General features: G+C 45.4%; 2 protein-coding genes across 6 annotated transcripts in view; both read left to right on the forward strand.

Annotated features, from left to right (window-relative positions):
• The window catches only part of TMEM87B (transmembrane protein 87B), a 51,713-nt gene extending 44,949 nt beyond the window's left edge, over positions 1-6,764 (forward strand). For 2 of the 4 annotated variants that reach the window (XM_089922798.1, XM_089922799.1), the window contains exons 18-19: positions 1,645-1,675; positions 4,652-6,764. In XM_089922798.1, coding sequence (XP_089778924.1) covers positions 1,645-1,675; positions 4,652-4,798 — 178 coding nt within the window. In that variant the 3' untranslated portion in view covers positions 4,799-6,764. The other 2 variants (XM_089922801.1, XM_089922800.1) reach the window with 1 other exon arrangement.
• Positions 6,765-6,887: 123 nt separating this feature from the next.
• The window catches only part of FBLN7 (fibulin 7), a 62,799-nt gene continuing 45,522 nt past the window's right edge, over positions 6,888-24,164 (forward strand). The window contains exon 1 of one of the 2 annotated variants that reach the window (XM_089922802.1): positions 6,888-21,215. In XM_089922802.1, coding sequence (XP_089778928.1) covers positions 20,729-21,215 — 487 coding nt within the window. In that variant the 5' untranslated portion in view covers positions 6,888-20,728. The remainder of the gene's footprint in view (positions 21,216-24,164) is intronic. The other variant, XM_022599072.2, reaches the window with a different exon arrangement.

Raw genomic sequence — 24,164 nt, forward strand, 5'->3', positions numbered from 1 at the left:
ATCTTAATAAGTTTTAAATAGTCATTTACCTCACAAAAGGAACCATTTTGGAGATTGCAGTGTTTATCTGTAAACGAGGTGCTAAGCACTCAATGGGCTGTCTTCTGGGCTCCCAAGGTTCTGGATCATCTTTCCCTAAAGCAGTCTGGATTTCCCTTAATATTATTCCAAGCCATATAAGTTGGCTCCTTCCTCACATCTAGTGAGGCCCCGACTTCTCTTTCTTCTGTCTCCACCATGGGCTGCACTCGTAGTAGCATCCTCTGGACTGTGCGTGGATGTGACTTCCATGTTGTGACCTTGGCATGCAGACCCTTTGGGCTCTCCCTCTCAGTGCTCCATTGCACATCGAAGCTCTACATTTGTCTTTTTATCCATATAATCTTTCCCGAGCAAAGGTTCTGTTGCATAACTTTTTCTCTCTTCAGTATCCTTCACTGGTTTATGTCAAGTCAATGGTAACAATGACATAGGATTGAACAAATACTTGATACCATAAATACCACCTTTCATAATATGTTGACTCATCCATCTTTTTAAAAATAGGTGTATCTTTTAATTAAATGTCTGTTTATTTAAGATGTACAACATGATAATTTGATATATATGTACGTAGTGAAATGATGACTACAGTCAAGCCTATTCATCCCTCTTAAGTTCTCACAAAAGTACATGACATGTGGGTTTTCAAATTAGATAGCACATCACTAGCCAAGATATTTGTCCAACTATTCAAAGTAAAAAATAACCAGGGGCTTAAAAAGCAAAGATATAATTGGATGCCCACTGTGTTTGGAATTATTCTTCATCATGGTTTAGTCCTTGATATTCTTCCAACATATTAGCCTCTAGAATTGCTGATTTTTGTTGTTGTTTCCATTTTGAAGTTATAATTATTTTCACGTATCAGCTAATTTTTTAACTGAACTTTTTGAAGTATAGCGCCCATTCTGGAACGTGCACAAATTCTAAATAAGTATATAGCTCAGTAGATTTTTAATATAAGCATACTCATGTAACCTGCACCCAGATACCCAGATCAAAAACTGGAACGTGGGCTTCCCTGGTGGCGCAGTGGTTGAGAGTCCGCCTGCCGATGCAGGGGACACGGGTTCGTGCCCCGGTCTGGGAGGATCCCACATGCCGCGGAGCGGCTGGGCCCGTGAGCCATGGCCGCTGAGCCTGCGCGTCCGGAGCCTGTGCTCCGCAACGGGAGAGGCCACAACAGTGAGAGGCCCGCATACGGCAAAAAAAAAAAAACAAAAAAACTGGAACATCACTAATACCCTAAAAACCATCTTCTTGTTTTCCTCCCAAATCATGACCCCACTCTCCCAAAGCTACTGCTGTGCTGATGTCTGTAACTGTAGATTACTTGTGTCAGTTTTTAAAATTTGATCCCTCAATAGTTCATACCTCTTTGGGGGGCTGTATAGTATTCCAGTTTACCTATTTGGGGCCTGTTAAGAACAACACTGCTATGAATATCCTTCTCCGTGTCTGTTGGCAACACTAGGTATTCACTTCTGTTGACTTTGTCTTCCAGGAGTGAGACTTGGTGGATCACAGGATATGCTTATATTCAGCTTTGTAGATACACTGCCTTTTAATAACATTGTCAACTTTTTTTTTCTTTTATTTCAGAGCCCTTCCAGTATTAGTGGATTCAGATGAGGTAAAGTATATTTTTGCTTATGTCTTGGAGCTATTATTTTCACAAAGTAGAAATGTATTTCAAAAGAAGCTCTGAAAGTTACTTTTGAAAATGATTACAAATTGAGCAGATTGAAAGACTGTGTTGAGTTGTGGGTAAAGTTTTAAGAAACTGGATCCTCATTTAAAACAGGAGCAAGATAAATGCTTATTGGTGTGAAAGGAGGGAAGAATCCTTTTATGAGGTTTTGAGTCTATGATTTTCTAACATCTTAAGATGTAAGAGTTTAGAAGACTTCAAGGTGGCAGTTTGTCTAAATCAATCTCTTATATTTGTAGATATTTTCCTGGGGAATTAAATAAAGTTTCTAACTGAGTTACATTTACTAAGTAGGAAATGTGAATAGATGATGTGGATTTAGGAAGGTTTTTTGGGGGAAAAAATTAGTGATAGATCATCTGGACACTGCAGGGTGGCCCAGGACAGGAAGACGTCTGAAGTGTAAGGATTAAAGGATGGACGTGGGGACCACCAGTTTATCCAGAGGAAGAGTAGCGGGAAATGAGTGGTAGCTAAGGAGTAATTTACGTGGTGGCTGTAGAATATGAGAGAAGCTACAGCTCTGTTCATTGAAAGGTCAGGGAGAAGACTGGCATCAGTGCGGGGATTTGGCCGCAGTGGGATGGGAAGTTTTGAGGAGGCTGCCGTATATATGCACCTTCCTATAAAACCATTGAACTCCAGGATTTATAACTCTATGGAAAGATATACCCTGGAATTACTTTTAAAAGGGCATTTGTAGTATTCATTTGATAAATAATTGATTTGTAATTTCAAAAATACCTAAAGTAGTAGAGTCAGGCAAATCCCTAGATGAGCTCTATGCCTAAGAAATCCATTTTAGCTCTGTCCCTGCCTCACACAGGTGATTCTGAATTAGAAATGTTACAGTTTTCTGAACTTAACAGATAATTGATTATACTCCATTACTAGAAGTCTGGATTATATGGTTTTCATTTTCCATGTCTAATATTTCTGTGTATATCGTGGCGTGTACCCCACAAAATTGTGACTACTTCGTAGAGACGCTATAGAGAATTCTGTTAGGACCTGGAAGGAGCATCAACATTTTGATGAATAACTTCCCTTTTTTTTTAAGGAAATTATGACCAGATCTGAAATGGCAGAAAAAATGTTCTCTTCAGAAAAAATAATGTGATTGGAACCCAGATAAATGAAGCTTACATAACAGTGAAGGACTTCCTCAAGACTAAAAGAGAACTCTGTTTTGATACAGTACAATAAGTTTTTATTGCATGATCTTGGAAATCTATGTACTAAAACTAAGAATTCAGATGGTGGGAGGGTTCTGCAACCCTTATTAAGCTGACTCTTGAATGCCAGTTTAATGTCCATTAAATTGCCTAGACTTGGCAATGACCTGAGAGAAGTATTATAATAAAGATAGGCGCCCAAATGCCCTTAGCTGATGGGTGGCAGGCGTGTGGGTTTGGGTTCTCTTTTTTGTTCCTGGGAAATATGACAATTTAAAACACCTTTTTTTTTTTTTTTTTGCGGTACGCGGGCCTCTCACCGCTGTGGCCTCTCCCGTTGCGGAGCACAGGCTCCGGACGCGCAGGCTCAGCGGCCATGGCTCACGGGCCTAGCTGCTCCGTGGCATGTAGGATCTTCCCGGACCGGGGCACGAACCCGTGTCCCCTGCATCGGCAAGCGGACTCTCAACCGCTGCGCCACCAGGGAAGCCCTAAGACAACTTTTTTACATCAACACTCCTACTGTTCTTCCACTGACCTTTGTTTGATTCAGGTGATGCGATTCTTCTGAGGTGTGGTAAAGCAGTGTCTCCATCTCTTGGGTTTATAGTTACTAGATGCAGTAATAATTCTCTTTGATTTTCATGCTGAAGCAATTTGATAAGAAGTAAAACTTGGTTAACATTGGAACATAAGGATGTTTATATGGTTAGGTTTGCTGTGTGTGTGTGTGTGTGTGTGTGTGTGTATGTGTGTGTGCACATCTGCACAAAGCCCTTGTGTGTAATTATCACCACACACATCAAATCATAGCATTGGTCTTCTCTGTCTGAGCTCAGGGGAGCACAGTACATGGAGAGAGGTTATCCAAAGATCTGCTCTGCCACTGTCCCCTCCCTCAGGCCAGATATCTGGGTGCTGCTGCTGAATGCCTGGGGCAGGTGGGGTCCCCTGGCCACATGGCTCCACCAGAGCACTTCCTCCCTGGCGAGCTGGGAGGCTCATACCAGTGAACCTTGAGGAAACTAGAACCTTCTACGTAATCCTAGCATATTTGGTTTCATAAAAAAAATATATATTTAACTGCATAGTGCATCACTATTAATCTTGTAACTAATTTTTAAACCTTAAACCATGTTTTATACATTATTTTCTTACATTATATATGTAATGTGTAATTGGAAATTAAAAAAAATTTTTTTTTAATGCAGAACATTCTAAACTTGAAAAGCAGTTGAATATAGCATGATGGAAATGGTGAATGTTTTGCTGCTCTCCTGACCAAAGATACAGCCTAGTGAACATTTAGAATAGGAATTAAAGTTAGAATCCTATATGTCTTTCTTTGAAGGAGTTCTAACCTTGTGAGTTGAGGATGACTTCAGAGGTTTTTCTTGCAGTACACGGCCCCTCCCACCGCGGAGCACAGGCTCCGGACGCGCAGGCCCAATGGCCATGGCTCACGGCCCAGCCGCTCCGCGACATGTGGAATCCTCCCGGACCGGGGCGCGAACCCGCATCCCCTGCATCGGCAGGCGGACTCCCAACCACTGCACCACCAGGGAAGCCACCAGAGTTTTTGATTAAGCATTAAATTCTTAACCAGTACAAGCACTTAAATCATAACCTTTCATTGATTATTTTCATTGTGAAGCCACAGAACAAAATGATTTCTTACAAAAGCCTGCGTTATGAATTGGCTTCTCATTTTCTCATTTCATAGGAGTTAGTAAAAAAGCTTTCTAGGGCTTCCCTGGTGACGCAGTGGTTGAGAGTCTGCCTGCTAATGCAGGGGACACAGGTTCGAGCCCTGGTCCGGGAGGATCCCACATGCCGCGGAGCAACTAGGCCCGTGAGCCACAACTACTGAGCCTGCACGTCTGGAGCCTGGGCTCCTCAACAAGAGAGGCCGCAATAGTGAGAGGCCTGCGCACCGCGATGAAGAGTGGCCCCCGCTTGCCACAACTAGAGAAAGCCCTCGCACAGAAACGAAGATGCAACACAGCAAAAATAAATAAATTAATTAATTAACTCCTACCCGCAACATCTTCTTTAAAAAAAAAAAAAAACTTTCTAGTAGTAATGCCTCTTGAAAGATACTTTCAAATTTATTTGCAGTAGTAAATATTGACTGTGTTGTACTGAGAAAGGTTTGGGACATCCTTCCCAAGAAAAGAACATCTAACAGTGTGGGTTCCCTTCCTTATTTCCGTTTCTGCCACAATAATGGGCTCCCACCTACCATCTTTCCCAGCATTTATGTCCATTCTGGTTTTGGTGTATTTTACCCTCAGCCCAGTTGTTTCAGAGCTGACCAGTGCCTTCTTGTTCCTAACATTTGTGTCTAATACCAGTCCCCAGATTTTGAAGCAGATTGATCCCCAACTCATAGGGCTCTAGTTGAATTTTGAAATGTAGAATCCTGGGTTTCCAGCTGCAGATGTCGTGGAGTGCGAGTGGGGAGTTGATGGTAACTGTGTAGTAATAAGGGAAAATGCTTCTCACATAACCTTGATAGTGTTTATAAAAACACTTCTGTCTGCAGCTGGCAAGAAAAATGATGCTGCCGGTATGGCTCAGGTGCACAGCGAAATGCAGACTTTTCTCCAAATCACAGAAAGCAGTATTTTCTCCTGATAACCTCATCAGAAATGTTTTTCAAGGGGCGTATACTGTGTCTGTCACCTTCAGCGGCAGTTGTGTTTGTTGGTGGCTCGTCAGCTGAATCGAGTGTTCCTACAGAGGGCCTTCTCGGCCCCCTCGTGTGCACAGGAGGGGCTCCCTGGGGCTGTAGCCGTAGTTCTGATGAAGGACCCCAGGGAGAAGTCACACTCAGAGCCACCGTACAGCTCGTCATCCCCGCTTCTGCACAAAGTGTCCAGAAACTGGGCATCAGGGTCTTTGAGGCTGTCACATCATTTTATTCTTAGGATGCCATCAGGATGGGTTTCCCTGTTAATGCAGGGATCTGAGAATAAGAGTCCAGTTTTATGTGTTCCTAGGCAAAATGCTTAAGTGTTTTTATTATGCAGTTCATGTTAGGTTTATGTGAAGTATGAAATTTGCTTAAAAGGGAATTTTCATGATTTGAATTAGATTAATATTAGTATCTGCTTTAGTGGAGCTTTAAGTTAGTTTATTTCAAAAAATAAGGAAAAATAGATGAATATGTGAATTTTTTAAGCCCAAGAGATGATGCTCCCATACTTTTTACCTTTCCTGTAAAGAAAATAATATTTAAAATCTTTCACATATCCTGTAGAGAGTACTGACTTTCCCCCTCTACGGCAGTATATTATATTTGCACTATTGTAATGTGAAGACTGAAAGTATAAAAGACATACATGTACATGAAAGTATAAAACGATTTTTCAAAAGGGATTTGAGTCTATTGCACTAGGCCATACAGGACTGGTTTATGAGACGTATTATGCTAGATTTATAAGTCCCTAGTTTTGGTACTTGTGTCTTTGTATGATCAATAGCATGTGATAAGCAATACAAAACACCATGCCTTATAAGAAAGAAGTTTAACATGTTGGTTAAAGTACTAAATTACATAGCGAATGTATATAAGTGACAAAACTAGGTTTAAGGAAATGTACATTATAACACAGGAGCTCAATAAGAAACTTCTTTAGAACTAGGAAAACATGTATTTGGGAAGAAAGGGGCTTAAGAAGTTATATATTTTTATTTAAAAGGTTAAATTATTGTATTATTTGGAAGAAGCTGCTCTGAATGTAGGACAAAACTATTTCAAAGATTTTTGTTTGAAAAAACTGATGTATTTTTGTGCCTTAATATTTGTTCTGACAATAAAATGCTTTCTGAAATTTTGGATGATCATTCTTTTTTTTTTTATTTTTGGCAGTGTTGGGTTTTCGTTGCTTCACGCAGGCTTTCTCTAGTTGCAGCAAGCGGGGGCTACTCTTTGTTGCGATGCACAGGCTTCTCATTGCGGAGCACAGGCTCTAGGTGCACGGGCTTCAGTAGTTGTAGCGCATGGGCTCAGTAGTTGTGGCTCGCGGGCTCCAGAGCACAGGCTCAGTAGTTGTGGCGTATGGGCTTAGTTGCCCCGCGGCATGTGGGATCTTCCCGGACCGGGGCTCGAACCCGTGTCCCCTGCATTGGCAGGCGGATTCTTAACCACTGCGCCACCAGGGAAGTCCGCGCCAGGCACTTTAGATACGATATCTTAATCCTCTAACAAGCAAATCACATGTCCCTCAGGGGCCCAAGGTTTATTTTCATCCCGTGGGCCCACCGTCTCCTGGGGCCTGTCATCTGCATCCAGCCAGCAGAAGGGGAGAGTTGCTCCAGCCTGGGGATTTTGCGGGGCTAGACCTGGAAGTGGTGCCCATCACTTCTTAGCCTATTCCATTAGCAAAACTCAGTCACGTGGCCACACCGAACTGCCAACTGGACTGGGAAATGGCACGGGCCGTATCCCTGCCTGCTATTCTAACTGTGAGAGGAGAACAAGGATTTTGGTGGACAACCAAGGCTTCTGCCACAGGTTATTTGGGGTCACTGGCCTAGGGGAGACTTCCAAACCTATGTTTTTCCAATTTTCTAAGGTCAACATATTGAGAAATAAATATGTTAAAGGGCCATAACTAGGCTGTATGATATCAGAAACTTTAGAAACATGTGTTCTCAGATCACAGCTGAGTCCATTAATCAATAAAACCCATCTGGCCCCAAGTAGATGGGACGTAGAGAATTTTCTTCATGGGAATTCTCCCAGCCTTGGGGGGTGGTCAGGATGGGTAGTCCCAGAGGAAAAGTAGGGTCTGTTGTCATGACTGTGATGACAGTTCAGGGAGTGTTGGGAGTGCTGGAGAGTGCCAGGCTTTGTTAACCGTTGTGGTCTCATAGTAGACAATGAGGGAGGTATAGCCACTTTATACATAAGAAACTGAGACAGGGTGGTTAAATAACTTACCCAAGGTCACCCTCCTGACAAGTGACAAAACTGGTACAATACCAGCTATGGGTGAGAAGTGTCCTTTAAGGGTTGTCCTCAAAGTCCTGGGGAGAAGGGAAATTTCATTTAACAAACATGTGATTGCTTGTTAGAGGATTAAGATATTGTATCTAAAGTGCCTGGTGCGGACTCCCCTGGTGGCGCAGTGGTTAAGAATCCGCCTGCCAATGCAGGGGACACAGGTTCCAGCCCTGGTCCGGGAAGATCCCACATGCCACGGAGCAACCTAGCCCGTGTGCCACAACTACTGAGCCTGTGTTCTAGAGCCCGCAAGCCACAACTACTAAGCGCACGTGCCACAACTACTGAAGCCCGTGTGCCTACAGCCCGTGCTCCGCAACAAGAGAAGCCACCACAGTGAGAAGCCCACGCACGAAGAGTAGCCCCACTCACCACAACTAGAGAAAGCCCATGTGTGGCAACAAAGACCCAACGCAGCCAAAAATAAATAAATAGATAAAATAAAGTTCCTGGTGTACAGGCCTTCCCAAGACAGATAAGGTTAGTATAAAAAAAATGCAACAGTTTAAAAAAAAAAGCAACAGTGATTGTGGTAGATGCTACTGAGACTCAGTTGAAACAAACTCCACATTCAAACACATTCTAAGGTTTCTTTACGTGCATTAAAATGAAGTTACCCATGGTAGTGTATATATGTCAATCCTAATCTCCCAGTTCGCCCCACCTTCCCCTTCCTTCCCTGTGTCCACATGTCCGTTCTCTATGTCTCCCTTTCTATTCCTGCCCTGCAAATAGGTTCATCTGTACCATTTTTCTAGATTCCACATATATGTGTTAATATACAATATTTGTTTTTCTCTTTCTGGCTTACTTCACTCTGTATGACAGACTCTAGGTCCATCCACATCTCTACAAATGACCCAATTGCATTCCTTTTTATGGCTGAGTAATATTCCATTGTATATATGTACCATGCATAAAATAGCTAGCTAGTGGGAACATGCTATAAAGCACAGGAAACTTAGCTCGGTGCTCTGTGACAACCTAGATGGGTGGGAGGGAGGTCCAAAAGGGAGGGGATATAGGTATACATATAGCTGATTCACTTCATTGTACAGCGGAAACTAACACAACATTGTAAATCAATTATACTCCAATTAAAAAAAAAAAAGATTGTTTCCCAACTGACTCAGAGAGAGATGTGACTACAGGACATGAGTCAGAGAGATGCGTTATGAAAAGCCCTTGAGCCACCATGGCTGGCCTTGAAGATGGAGGAAGGGGCCATGAGCTAAGGGATGCAGGTGTCCTTGAGGAGCTGGAAAGCTCAAGGAAACAGATTCTTCCCTGGGACCTCCAGAAGGAGCTCAGCCCTGCTCACGCCTTGATTTTAGCTCAGGGAGACTCATATTGGACTTCTGACCTCCAGAACTGTAAGATAATAAGTTTGAATTGTTTCCGACACCAGTTTGTGATAACTTGTTACAGCAGCAATAGAAAACTAATACAGGTTCTGAGTCTCTCTGGCAGAGAAATGTGGGATGAAGGAAGCACACGGAAGTTTTGGTGCTCCAAAGCACAAGGGCGCATTTCCCTTTCAGCTGACCTTCAAGGGAAGAGTGCACGCCTGGGAAATATGGAAGAGTTGTGGTATTCCATGAGCAACAGTGGTCTCTGCCAAAATCATGTGACGCCACTTTTTGGCACATGGTGGACATACATTAATACTGAATAAAAGAATCAGCAACTAAATTAAAAAAAAAAAAATGAAGTTACCCCAGGCATGTCCTGTGCCCCTTCAGTGATAGTGGATTGACAGCTAAATTCCTACTAACATAAGCTGGTATGGTACTGAATTCGGATGTAAATAATTTTGACAGTATCTCCTTTAAATCATTTGGGAAATAATAAGAAGCTCCAGGCAAGTTTATGTACAGGAATGCTTTTAAACACTATCCAGCAGATGGTGCCAAAGTAATGTCTCTGAAGAGGGCTAATCTCTACTTTTGGCCTCTAATTCTTGCCTTCAAAATTTGTATTCATTTACTTTTACTTACCAAATGCCAATTTAGGGATAAAATTAAAAAAACTTTTTTTAAATGTAAACAGAGTACCACCATCCTGGTAAAAAAAAAAACACAAACTTTTCAGGTCTCCCTGGTGGCGTAGTGGTTAAGAATCCACCTGCCAATGCAGGGGGCACAGGTTCGAGACCTGGTCCGGGAAGATCCCACATGCCGCGGAGAAACTAAGCCCGAGCACCACAACTACTGAGCCTGCACTCTAGAGCCCGTGAGCCACAACTACTGAGGTCACGCGCCTAGAGCCCGTGCTCCGCAACAAGAGAAGCCACCGCAATGTGAAGCCCGTGCTCGGCAACGAAGAGTGGCCCCAGCTCGCGGCAACTAGAGAAAAGCCCAAGTGCAGCAACGAAGACCCAACGCAGCCAAAAATAAATTAAAAAAAAAAAAAAAAAAAACTTTTCCTTTAGGTATATTTCCAGTCTCTCTCAGAATTAGAACTTGAAAGCTCCAAGGGACCTCTGAGCTCATTATACAGATGAGAAAATAAGGAACCAGGAAAGCTTCCTTGGCCCCAGGTCTCTCAGGCCAGAGTGGGAGCCTGTCTCCTAGATTGCTTTTCTCAACTCTGGATCCTCAGGGTCAGAGGGAGGAGGGAGGTGCCCCAGGCAGGTTGAACTGCACATGAAAACTTGAAATATACTTTCTATGATTTGGTTATCCCTTGCTACGTCATTTTATAGTACTGTGCTGTCTTTCACTCTAGCCACCAAATTCTTGTCTCTACATAAAGAGTCATAATTCTGATTCTCTGGTTCTTAATTTGATAAGTGGACATTTCCTTGAGGCATAGTAGACGCCAGAGAGTTAAAGACAGTGTCTGTTTTATTTTTAATGCTACTGAACATACTGATAATAAAATATTCTAAATTTTACCTTCCTTTTTTGTTTTTTCAATTTATTTTTTATTTTTATATTTTTGGCCGTACTGCATGGCATGCAAGATCTTTGTTCCCTGACCACGGATCAAACCCGCACCCCTTACAGTGGAAGCGCAGAGACTTCCACCGCACTGGACGGCCAGGGAAGTCCCCTTTCTTTTTGTAAAAAGGAAAATTAAGTGGGGAATGAACCAGCTGGCCTTTTCACTAAGAAATTGCTTTTTAAATAATGGATTTATTATTATAAAATGTATTTGTGGATTTCAAGTTCTGATAATGGAGAATTACCTTCTGTTGAACCAACCTTACCCGCAGACAACAACTCTAGATAAAATTTAAATAACAGCTACTTTGAAGACATCGGAGAGAGACAGAAACAGGGAGACACTGGAAGGTACTCAACACTTGGATGAAGGGAATTGTACTGGGTGCATTTCCCATTTTTATGGCTTTTACACTCAGGGCAGGCCACAGTTTGTGCCGAGTGGAGATTAAACCCAGATATAAAACCTGAATTTTACTTGAGCTGGAAGACAGAAATTAGAAGAACCACAGCAGCTGGAAAGTGAAAGAATTACTGAAAGAGCGAACCAAAGAAAGTAAGAACCATATTCTGTGTATAAACCTCCCAAGTCACTGGCTTTCCCTCAACTATGCATGTATGGTGGTACAGACTCCATGCCCCCATCTAAGGCTAAAAAAATGAAGCTAAGATTTCTGCTAACATAAGAGACAAAGTTTGGCTAGAGTCCAACCATGTAAACTGACTGCTTAAAAACATAATGTGGGGTGACATCGGAGAAAATGGGGACTAAGGACCTCTGAAAATGTATCATATAAACAATGGAAATCCTCATGAAAACTTTCAGAATTAACCTTTTTGAACTTTGGAAATTGACCAGTCTTGCAGCAACCTAGGGAGCATTTATTCAATAAAAATTCCTGAATTTCAATAAGAATATCAAGCTTGGCGGTGTTCTGATTTGTCCTACTACCATACAGCTCAGCAGTAGCCTTCACAATTAAGGGTCTACTTTCCCAATACTGCAGGGGGGCAGAATGGATTAAAGACCTAAGTTAAGGCCTGAAACCATAAAACTCCTCGAAGAGAACACAGGCAGAACATTCTTTGGCATAAATTGTAGCAATATTTTTTTGGACCCTTCTCGGAAGGCAAAAAAAAAAAAAAAAAGCAAAAATGAACAAATGGGGCCTAATTAAACTTAAAAGCTTTTGCACAGCAAAGGAAACCATCAACAAAACGAAAAGACAACCTACTGAATGGGAGAAAATATTTGCAAATGATATGACCAATAAGGGGTTTGTATCCAGGATATATTAACAGCTCATACATCTCAATATCAAAAAAAAAAGAAAAAAAAACCTGAGTAAAAAATGGGCAGAAGACCAGAACAGACACTTTTCCAAAGAAGACATGCAGATGGCCAACAGGCACACGAAAAGATGCTCAACGTCACTAATCATCAGGGAAATGCAGATCAAAACCACAATGAGAGATCATTGTCAGAATGATAACCTGTCAGAATGGCTATCGTCAAAAATACCACAAATAGGGGCTTCCCTGGTGGCGCAGTGGTTGAGAGTCCGCCTGCCGATGCAGGGGACGCGGGTTCGTGCCCCGGTCCGGGAAGATCCCACATGCCGCGGAGCGGCTGGGTCCGTGAGCCATGGCCGCTGAGCCTGCGCGTCAGGAGCCTGCGCGTCCGGAGCCTGTGCTCCGCAGCGGGAGAGACCACGACAGTGAGAGGCCCACGTACCGCAAAAAAAAAAATACCACAAATAAAAAATGTTGGTGAGGATGTGAAGAAAAGGGAACCCTAGTGCACTGTTGCTGGGAATGTAAATTGGTGCAGCCACTATGGAAAATAGTACTGAGGCTCCTCAAAAAACTAAAAATAGAACTGCCATATTATCCAGCTATTCCATTCCTGGATATATATTGGAAGAAAATGAAAACAATAATTCACAAAGATACATGCACTCCAATGTTCATAGCATTATTTACAATAACCACCAAGATACGGAAACAACCTAAGTGTCCATCAACAGATGAATGGATAAAGAAGATGTGGTACATGTATACAATGAAATACTACTCAGCCATAAAAAATGAAATTCTGCCATTTGCAACAACATGGATGGACCTGGAATGTATTATGTTTAGTGTAATATCAAGTCAAAGAGAAATACTCTGTTGTCACTCACAGGTGGAATCCAAAAAATAAAACAAATGAAAGAATATAACGAAACAAAAATGGGCTCACAGATATAGAGAACAAACAAGTGGTTATCAGTGGGGAGAGGGAAGGAGACAAGGGCAAGATAGAGGTAGGGGATTAAGAGATACAAACTCTTAATTATAAAACAAATAAGCAACAAGGATATAGTGTACATCACAGGGAAATATAGTCATTATTTTATAATAATTTAAAATGGAATATAATCTGTAAAAATAATGAATCACTATGTTGTACACCTGAAACTAATATTGTAAATCAGCTATATTTCAAACTTTTTTTTTAAGGTTTTTTTTTTTTGGTTGCGCTGAGTCTTAGTTGCGGCAGGCGGGCTCCTTAGTTGTGGCATGTGAACTCTTAGTTGTGGCATGTGCGTGGGATCTAGTTCCCTGACCAGGGATCGAACCTGGGTACCCTGCATTGGGACCACGGAGTCTTATCCACTGCGCTGCCAGGGAAGTCCCCTATACTTCAATTTTTAAAAAAATCCAAAACCCGTGAAATTTAAACCAACAATAAAGTTAACAAAGCTAAAGGTTTGTTCTTTGAAAAGATAAACAAACTCAATGAATGTCTACCTATACTAGTAAAAAAAAAGGAAAGAGATCGATGCGCTTCCCTGGTGGCGCAGTGGTTGGGAGTCCGCCTGCCAATGCAGGGGACACGGGTTCGAGTCCTGGTCCAGGAAGATCCCACATGCTGTGGAGCAACTAGGCCCGTGCGCCACAACTATTGAGCCTGCGCTCTAGAGCCCGCAAGCCACAACTACTGAGCCCGTGTGCCTAGAGCCCGTGCTCTGCAACAAGAGAAGCCACCGCAATGAGAAGCCCACACACCAAAATGAGGAGTAGCCCCCGCTCGCCACAACTAGAGAAAGCCTGCCTGCAGCAATGAAAACCCAATGCAGCCAAAAAATAAATAAAACGAATAAATTTATTAAAAAAAAAAAAAGAAAGAGCGAGCCCTGATTACCAATATCAGGAATAAAAGAGGGGCTATCACTACATATCCAACAGATTTTTAAAAGATCAAAAGGGAATAATACCAATAATTTATGCTAATAAATTTGAAAAATCAGATAAAACAGGAAGAGTTCTTGAATATTCTAATTTACCATAATTGATATAAGACGAAGTTTAAAAATCAAATTTTATAACATACAGACATGCTTCTTTATCTTTTTGAGGTAATTTTAGATTTACAGAAAAGTTGCAGAATTAGTCCAGTTCCCTTACTCCCTTAATCCAGCCTCCCCCTCTGTCAACATATAACCACAGAACGCTTGTCAAAGCTGTGAATGAAACCTTGATACAATACCTTTAACTAAAGCACAGCATTTATGCTGATTTCATCAGTTTTTCCACTAATGTCCATATTCCGTTCTAGAACCCACTCCAGGATCCCACACTGCGTTTACTATGTCTTCTTAGGCACCTCTTATCTGGGGCAGTTCCTTATCTTCCAGATCTTTCATTGCCTGATAATACCAGTTAGGTATTTTGTAGTATGTCTCTCAGTTTGGGTTTATCTCATTTTTTTCTCATGATTGGATTGATGCTATGCATTTTGGGCAAGAATGTCACAGAAGTGATGTACCTTTCTCTGTGCCTCAGATCAGAGTGTACATGATATTGATGTTGATATGCCCCATGGATCCACTGTAAATTAAAATTTTTCCCTTTCTAATATTTGTAAATATTTTGGGGGAGATACTTTGAAGCTATGCAAAACTCCTGTTTCTGCTTAAATATTTACCCACTAATTTTAGCATTCATTGGTGGATCTTACCTGCAGCAATTATTACTGTAGTGTTCTAAAGGTGACTTTTCTATTTTTTACATTTTTTCTACTTTTACTGATTGTATTATTTCTGTAAGGAAGAGTTGTTGTCCCCCCCCTTTTATTTATTTAATCATTTATATATTTATAACCCAATGGACTCATAGATTTGGGTTCCACTGCATGAAGCAGAAATCCAACTACCAGTGGCTTAACCAAACAGGGATTTATGTTTCTTAGCAAACAAGACATCTGGAAGTAAGAGGCCCAAGGACTGGCATGTCTCAAAGAAATCGTTAAGGAAGCAAGCTCCCTCTGCCTTCTCTCTTTCTATCTTTTTTTTTTTAGTTTATTTTATTGTTATACTTGATTTACAATGTTGTGTTAATTTCTGCTGTACAGCAAAGTGATTCAGTTTTATATACATATTCTTTTTCTTTATGGTTTATCACAGGATATTGAATATGGTTCTCTGTGCTCTACAGTAGGACCTTGTTGTTCATCCATTCTCTATATAATAGTTGCATCTGCTAATGGCAAAATCCCAATCCATCCCTCCCCCTTGGCAACCACAAGTCTGTTCTCCATGTCTATGACTGTGTTTCTGGGTTTTTTTTTTTGTTTGTTTGTTTGTTTTTGCGGTACGCGGGCCTCTCACTGTTGTGGCCTCTCCCGTTGCGGAGCACAGGCTCCGGACGCGCAGGCTCAGCGGCCATGGCTCACGGGCCCAGCCGCTCCACGGCATGTGGGATCTTCCCGGATTGGGGCACGAACCCGTGTCCCCTGCATGGGCAGGCGGACTCTCAACCACTGCACCACCAGGGAAGCCCGTGTTTCTGTTTTGTAAATAAGTTCATTTATGTCACGTTTTAGATTCCACATATAAGTGATACTATACGGTATTTGTCTTTCTCCTTCTGACTTATGTCACTTAGTATGATAATCTCTAGGTCCATCCATATTGCTGCAGATAGCATTATTTTATTTTTTTATGGTTGAGTAATATTCCATTGTATATACATACCACATCTTCTTTATCCATTCATCTGTCGAGGGACATTTAGGTTGTGTCCATGTCTTGGCTATTGTGAATACTGCTGCTCTGAACATATGCCTTTTCTCTTTCTAAACTTCCATCTGGTCCTCATGGTCATGGGGCGGCTGCCGCACCTCCAGGCATTGGGCCCACGCTCCAGGCAAGAGGAAGAAGGACACACACCAGTTGAGTCTGTTTCTATTTATCAAGAAAGTGGCTTTCCTGGAAGCCCCACTCACCAGACTTCACTTATATCCCATCAGTCAGAACTGGGTCACGCAGCCAAGGGAGTCTGCATTTAGGGAGTCTGAAGAGGTGGTATAGGGGTATTTTTAACTGGGTATATGACAACCTTAGAAAAAAAATAGTATTGTATTACCAAGGGGAAAGATTGTCAGTAACCTCTTAGTGCCTCGCCCAGAAAGTGTGTGTGCACAAGCTTGATCGTGTGTGTATGTCACCTCATTTCCTGTTAGAGCCACAATTCTGGAGAAAAAAAATATTTTCAACTTATTGCCAGTGGTCACTCTGTCAGTCAAAGGCCGAGAGATGGCTCGCTCAAGTTAGTGTAATGCACAGATGATTTATTAACAGGCTATGAACAGGATGTACAAACACCAACCAGGGGAGTGCCCTATCCCAGAGCTTCTAAGGCAGGCGCTCTTCCTATCTCTGGACCCCGGAGGATGAGAGGGAGAGGGGCTGCTGGAATCCCAGAGAAAGAGAGGGATGGAGAACAGATTGCCTTGAAAAGAGCAGTGACCTTCTATCAAGGGACACAGCCAGCTTGAGTCAAGCTCAGGACCTCACCATTCCCTATCTGACCTCCCACTGAGCGCCTCCACCTGCTACACACAGCCAGAGGACAGAGCACCCAAGGGTGTTGTTGCAGTCCCTACAGGTTGGCATCGAGGCAGAGGGCAGGGTGGGAACGAGTGCGGAGTGCATCCGGAGGGACAAATAGAGTCATCTGGCAAAGCCATCCTGTTTTGAAGAATATTAAGTATGAAATTCTAGACCCAGGAATTAATTTCAACAATTCCTTGGAGGTTATTGTAATCAGGCCTAATTGTATAGGTGTAATCTCAGTTTGCAGTAAAAATGTATCCCTGAAAAATTACTCCTGAAGCTAATTTTGATATATCTGCCTTAGAAGATAGCAAACATTGGCCGGGAGAACAGTGAGCAAATTCTTGTGTTTAGTTTCTAATGCAGCAGAAAGCATGCTCCTCGGGATCGGACACACCCAAGTGTAAATCCTGTTTCTCCCGATTACTAACCTGATGTTGATCTTGGGTGATCAAGCATCTAAGCCTCAGTTTCCCAATCTGCAAAATGGGAATAATAATAGGACCTATTTTGCTGGGTTGTGAGGGAATAAATGAGAACATTCATGAAACGCTTAACAGAGGGCCTGGCACACAGCAGGTGCTAAGGAAATGTTGGTTCCCTTCTTATGTTGTCCCCATGTGGAGGACCATGAGTCAGTTTAGGCAAAGACTCTTTAACTAAGCCCCACTATACGGTAGGCACTGTGTTAGGCACTTTATATTCATCATTTTGAAATCCCTTAATAATTCTTCAGATAAATGCTGTTTCCATACATAGTTAAGGAAACTGAGACCTGCAAAGCTTAGGAGAGTTGCAAGGTCACACTGGCAACATGTAGTGGGTAAGATCCGGCCCAGGTGTGTCTGATTTCAAGGGCTGTGTGTCCTTGGCTGCATCCATATTCTGCCTCTCCCACAGGGACTTGGACTTCACTGTGGAACGGCATTCATGGATTTGCAGCATTTCCTCCTTTTGGCAGATGTTAACTGGTGTTTGGTCTTTAATCAAGGCACAATTGAATCTGTTTTCCTACAGATTTTCATTTTATAAAATTGGAAACGGTTTTGTAGGGAGGAACGCCTCTTCTAGCTGTCATGACATCATACATAAGTCTTCAAAGTCCAACACAGGGGTACACGATTTGGTTGGCTGGGGCTCGAGATTTAGTGTGAAAGCCTCCCGTAGCCCCTCACAAAAGGGCCGTGCTCAGAGCTAGCACCTGATAAATATTTGTGTAAAGAGTAAATTAGACTAAGTCACTGTGCTCCTGCTAGACCATCCTCCCCCTGTTCCTACGCTGTTATCCCGGCTCGGGCTCACAGGCTGGGCTTTGTTCCTGGGCCCCTTTGCAGGTGCTTAGTGGGGGTCGATTACACTTAGAATCACAGATAGAGGTGAGTGAAGGAGACAAAGAGGGAGAAGCAGCTCAGAATGAGATGACAGACAAGATTCAGCCACAGAGAAGCCCGAGAAACCCGAAAGAGAAAAAGCGACGTGTCAGTCACTGTGAGGGTCCCAGGAAACCGCTCTGGAATGGCTGATTTAGACTGGGTACTGCTTCTGATAGGGTCTTTTTTTTTTTTTTTTTTTTTTTTCGGTACGCGGGCCTCTCCCTGTTGTGGCCTCTCCCGTTGCAGAGCACAGGCTCCGGATGTGCAGGCTCAGCGGCCATGGCTCACGGGCCCAGCCGCTCCGCTCCTCCCCCATTTTGTATTCCCACTTTACACAGGGAATGTGAGTGTATCAGAGAGACAGCACTGAGCCCAGGAGATGGCAACCGATTCTGCCGAAAGGCTTTACCAATATTTTCTTTAGACATCTAGACCCCCTTCATCCCCTGACATTCTAGAATAGTCTCTTGAAAATGAGATAGAGAGGAAACAGAAGAAACAATATCGAGGTAGGCCCGTCTTATTAAGTCAAAGGTTGGTTTCCGGAGCCCTGAAAAGAGGGCGCTTGGCTTCTTCTCACGGTCTGTCTGCTCTTCGCAGCCTTGGCAGGTCTGGCTGTGGAGGGTGTGCCTTGATGACCACAGGTCAAGGGCAGCTGAGGACAGAGAGAGAAGGGACGGTACTGCTGGGGCAGTGGGACCTTAGAAGGTTAATTCGGAGCAGATGCCAGAGCACTAGATAGAAGTCAGCCATAGGACAAGGGAAACAAATGGAAATTGATAATAGGAAAAAAAAACTGTGTTGAAACTTAGAAATGCTTGAAAAGTAAAAGAAGAAGAAAAGAAAGAGAAGAAGAAGAAAACCAAAAAAAAAAAAAAAAAAGAAACAGGAAAAACTCTGTTCCTGCAAATAAAATTCCTGAAATCCTATGATTGCATTATTTAAGTAAAATGTGGGATAAGGTAGCCTGTGCTGGAACCAGCCCTGCTCTGGAGACCTTTGGGTTTGCAAACCATGGGCAAGTCACTCAGCCATTCCCGGCTTCAGTTTCTTCACTGGTGAAATCGGGAGTGCCTTCCAGCTTTATGAATCCATTCAGAGGGCTCAAGAGGACAATAGGTCTTGTACACATCTGGCTGGTTCCAGCGCACATCTGGCTGGTTCCAGCGCACAGCCGGAACACGCCTGAGAAGCCTTGGCTTTGGGGGCTGCCATGTAAACACAAGGTAGGATAAAATACAAAATAAACACAGCTACAGTGACCAGAAGGAATCCTTCCTTGGGGGTAGGGGTGGGGAGAGTGCAGACAGAGAGGGGGACGCTGGGCTTTGGCACAGAGAGCAAAGGCAGAAAACCACTATTCCCACAGGCCGCCCGGGCTCAGGTCACTGCTGCCCAGCGCCCTCCACCTGGACAGGGAAAAGCAATCTTCTGCCCAGGTCTCTCTCAAGCCGTCTCCACAGGAATGCAGATAGGACTACCAGACCTGCTCTCCTTCCTCTGGCAGGAAGGTGGAGGGGGCAGCCCAGCAGGATTTCCTGGGTAACTCCTGCCCAGGTGGCCAGGCTGCACCAGGCGCCACCAGTCCCCTTTCCAGGGGTCTCCAACTTTCCTTTCCAAAGGAAAACGGTTCCTGCTCTGAGGCTGCAGCCTTCTGAGCTCTGTGCCTTGAGCTCTGAGTGGGCTCTGCTAAGTGAAATTCGGAAAAGGAAAAATAGATTTGAGGCTTGGCCAGACTTGGTGTGCACCATGACATCTGCAGTGTTGCCTTCTGAAAACATTCTTCCAGTAAGAACTTAAATAATGTTTTCCAGGAGCTTGGGGCTGAGGCCATCTGGTTCCTCCCACAGCCCCTGGATGCTCAGACTGCTCATGTCTGCCCTTCCCAGCGGCATTTCCCACCCGACCTTAGCAAAGCATCCAGTGTTCCCATAACCCGGCCTCCAGTCCAAACTGAGTTTCTCCTTCCGTTTGGGGAGTGGAGGACAGCAAGTGAGGAGGGCTGTCGATTCTGAGTCACCGTGCATGTGTGTTCTTGTACCCCGATAGCATTGTTTAAAAAGACACTAGTCTGGGCTTCCCTGGTGGCGCAGTGGTTGAGAGTCCGCCTGCCGGTGCAGGGGACGCGGGTTCGTGCCCCGGTCCGGGAGGGTCCCGCCTGCCGCGGGGCGGCTGGGCCCGTGGGCCGTGGCCGCTGAGCCTGCGCGTCCGGAGCCTGCGCGTCCAGAGCCTGTGCTCCGCAACGGGAGAGGCCGCAATGGTGAGAGGCCCGCGTACCGCAAAAAACAAAAAAACAAACAAAAAAAAGACACTAGTCTACTCGGGTGGAGAACTTGGTCTGAGTTCATGAAGCCCATCTCCTGGCCAATCTAGTCCTGTCTTCCGAGGGCCGTGGAGGAAGATGTCCTCACGTGAGCTCTGAAGTTGGACACACCTGGGTTTGAAGCTCCACTTTCTGCTGGGTGATGTCAGCCTCAGTATCCCCAGCCGGGAAAGGGGCGGGTCAGGAGCGGCCCGGCGCGGGGTGGGCTCCCGGGATCCCGCACGCACGTGCGCGCCGCCTCAGCCGCCTCCCCCGCCAGGGCGCTGAAGATGCCCGCGCTCGTCCTCGGCGTCGCGCCCGGCCTCCTCGGGGAGCCGCGCGGGTTGGGCGCGCTCCCAGGCGCATTCCTGGCCGGGCAGCCCCTCCTCCTCGGCCTTGGCCAAGGGGCTGGCGCCTCCCCGCCTCGCTGCGATTGTCTCGTGCGGGCGGCTGCGGACGCTCCTGGACGCTGCGGCTGGAGGTCTGCGCGCGGCACACCTGGACCCGGGACTGCGCCTCCCGAGTGCGGCGGGCCCGGCTGCGCTCCGGGGCTCCCGCCTCCCTCCCTGCCCGAGCCGCTTGGGGCCGCGCGGAGCCCCGCTCCCCGCAGGGGCGGCTGCGGCATCGGCTTGGGACAACCTCGGCAGGGAAGGCAAAGTTATTTCCCCTTCCCAAGCAGAAAGGTTCCGATTGGCAAGATGGTGCCCAACTGTCCCCGCGCGCTCTTCCTCCTGCTGCTTTTCCTCGCCTGCCCCGAATCGCGGGCTTCCCAGGTCAGTGTCCCTCCCGCCCTCCCCTGTCCCGCTTGCAGGGGAGGCCACGCCAAGGCCGGAGGACCTGGGCTCGCCACATTCCACCGGAATGCTCGGGCTGGGGGCTTGGAGCGAGGCTGGAGCTGGGGTTCAGTTTTAAGAGGGAAGCGTGAGATCCCCCCCATCTGTCATCGGATGCATCGCGGGCCGGGCGTCTGGGAGAACCCGGGCTGGTCTAGCCGAGCAGTTTGTGCGAAAGCCTCGGTCCGCTGGGGGGAGGGAGAGAGAGGGCTCCGCGTGAGAACCGTGCGTTGCAGAAAGATTGCCCTGGGATTTATGAGACATTGGTCTTCCTCAGGTCTCCAGAAGAGCTCCCTGCTCGCCCAATTAGGGTAGAGGTTGTCCCCTCCCCTCCAACTTCCAACATTTAAATTTCTAACTGAAATATCATTCTTACCACCACCAACTTTAAATTTTATTTATTTAATTTATTTTTGGCTGCGTTGGGTCTTCGTTGCTGCGCACGGGCTTTCTCTAGTTGTGGCGAGCGGGGGCTACTTTTCGTTGTGGTGCGCAGGCTTCTCTTGTTGCGGAGCACGGGCTCTAGGCGCACGGGCTTCAGTAGATGCGGCGGTGGGCTCAGTAGTTGTGGCTCACGGGCTTAGTTGCTCCCTCGGCATGCGGGATCGTCCCGGACCAGGGCTCGAACCCGTGTCCCCTGCATTGGCAGGCGGATTCTTAACCAGTGCGCCACCAGGGAGGCCCCACCACCAACTTTTAAAGGCTCAGAACTTTCTTAGCAGTTTGCCGCGTTTCCCAGGCAGAGACAGGTGGGAGGTTTCTGAAGCAGCCTCACCTGAGCCTAGGGGACCTTAGATTTGGGACTGCATTTCTTTCCCACACTTGCAGGCAGCTCGCCGTTTAATTTTTCTCTCCCTGACGTTTGTGTCTGTTGGAGTCCCACTGGATTTATGTGCTTGACCAGGTTTACTTTTACATTAAGCAGTAAAAACTCATGGTTAACATTAAGATAAGAATGCAGATAAAAATGTGTCTTCCAGAGGTGAGACTGGAATTGCTCGATTCAGAGCCAGCTACCACCAGACTGGCTCTGGAAACTGGAGACCCCTCCCTCTGTGACGGCGTGTCCCGTGGGCTGTGGGGCAGCTACCCCAAGAATACCGTCCATAACAATAATAGTAACGGCAGACGGAAAGAAAGCTCACTGAGCGATCAGTGCTGCGTTCTTTGCTAAGCATCTTGCAGGCTCTTTATTCTCAGAGCAGCGCTGTGAGTCGGGAACTATTGTCATCCCCATTTTGCAGATGAGGGAGCTGAGACCCAGGGAGATTCTGACTTACTCAAGTTTCACATGGCCAGGAAGGAGTGGAGTAAATTTAATCTCTCTCCTTGGTCTCCAAGCCTTTTCCCTTCCCCACAGACTCTCACCCATGGACTGAATACCTGACAGGCACAACCGTGGCCACCTAGAAGCCCTTGGGGCACAGGAAGGGGCTCCAGGCAGGGAGAACTCAGTTCAGACCAAACACGGCCCGTGTGAGTGCAGGATGCGGTGAGTTGCCGCTGCAGGAAGTCGCTCAGCCACCAGGCAGCAGAAGCCTGGTCTAGGGCCACAATCAACCCACCCAACAGAACAGTGGGGTGTCCCACCCACGATGCAGATTACATAACAGAACCTGAGGCCCAGAGCTCAAAGCCAGAAGCACAGGTAGGTGCATCCCTAAGCCGGCTCCCCACCCAGGCCAGGAGAGGGGCAGGGTGGATAGGAAGTGCCAGAGGAAGCTGAGGGGCTCTGCACTGCCATTATCCGATCTCTGAAGGTTACCTGGAAAAGTGGTGACACCTTGGCAGTTCTCAGATGTCTGCAGCTGCTGTTCAAGCAGGGAAGTAAGCTCTCTCAGGCTCTGTTCCTGGGGGAGATCTGGGTCCCATCCCTGCCCTGCCACATCCAGGCTTTCTCAAATTCCTTCTCCTCTAAACCTTGGTTTCTTTACCTGCAAGAGCACCTGCCTCACTGGGCTTTGTGAAGGGGAAAGGGAGCAGAAGGGATTCTCCATAGAAGTTAGTTTAAAACTTCTAGTGAAACTGTCCTTCACCCAAAGTCCTATGTAGTCGGGGGAATCTCACCCCTAATCCTTGTCTGACTTTTCAGCACATCCGTCCTGGGTCACTTTGCAAGATTTCTGTGACCTGCTGTTGGAGAGCCAGTGGTCCTGGGGAAGGAGGGGAGGTTGAGCAATGTGGGGATCCCGTAAGTGGGAGCCCTTTCCCAACACTACTGCCCACTCTGTGGCCTTCCGCCAGGAAGAGAAACAGCCTTGCTGGGGAGACAAGAAAGGGAGAACATTTAACACACCCCACGCCTCACCCTCTTCCCCCACAATGGCTCTCGGCCTCCTTGTTGCCTGTGGGGAGGGGGGGCTATGGTATTTCAGAACGTTTCCCCTTCTCCAAAACCTCTCCTTGTGATCACATGTCACAGGGTTCCAAATTCCACCATTAGAGATTCATTCTTTTGGTTGTCTACTCCCAGTTGATACATTGCTTTTTACAGTGTAATGGGAAAGAAATGTTTTTGGTGTACATTTCCATGATTTTAACCATAGAACTATGTTCTATATGTGGTACTCACCACCACAGTCAGGAGACAGAAGAGTTCCACCACCCCAAAATGACATCATCATGCCCTATGTAGTCACACCCTCTGGCCACCCTAGCGCCTGGCAACACTGATCCGTTCTTCATCATTATGGTTTTTTCATCTTCACAGTGTCATATAAATGGAAGCAAAAAGTACATAGACTTTTGACTCTTACTTCTTTAACTTAGCATAAAGCATTTAAGATTCTTCCATGTCGTTCTGGGGATGCACAGTTCCTTCCTATTGCTGGGTAGTATTCCATTGTGTGGACGTATCACAGCTTTTTTTTTTATCAATTCAGCCACTGAACTG

This window comes from Delphinapterus leucas, chromosome 13 (assembly GCF_059928025.1).
Source record: "Delphinapterus leucas isolate spDelLeu-1000000601 "Yukka" chromosome 13, BTC_Dleu_Yukka2, whole genome shotgun sequence".
Classification (NCBI taxonomy): Eukaryota; Metazoa; Chordata; class Mammalia; order Artiodactyla; family Monodontidae; genus Delphinapterus; species Delphinapterus leucas.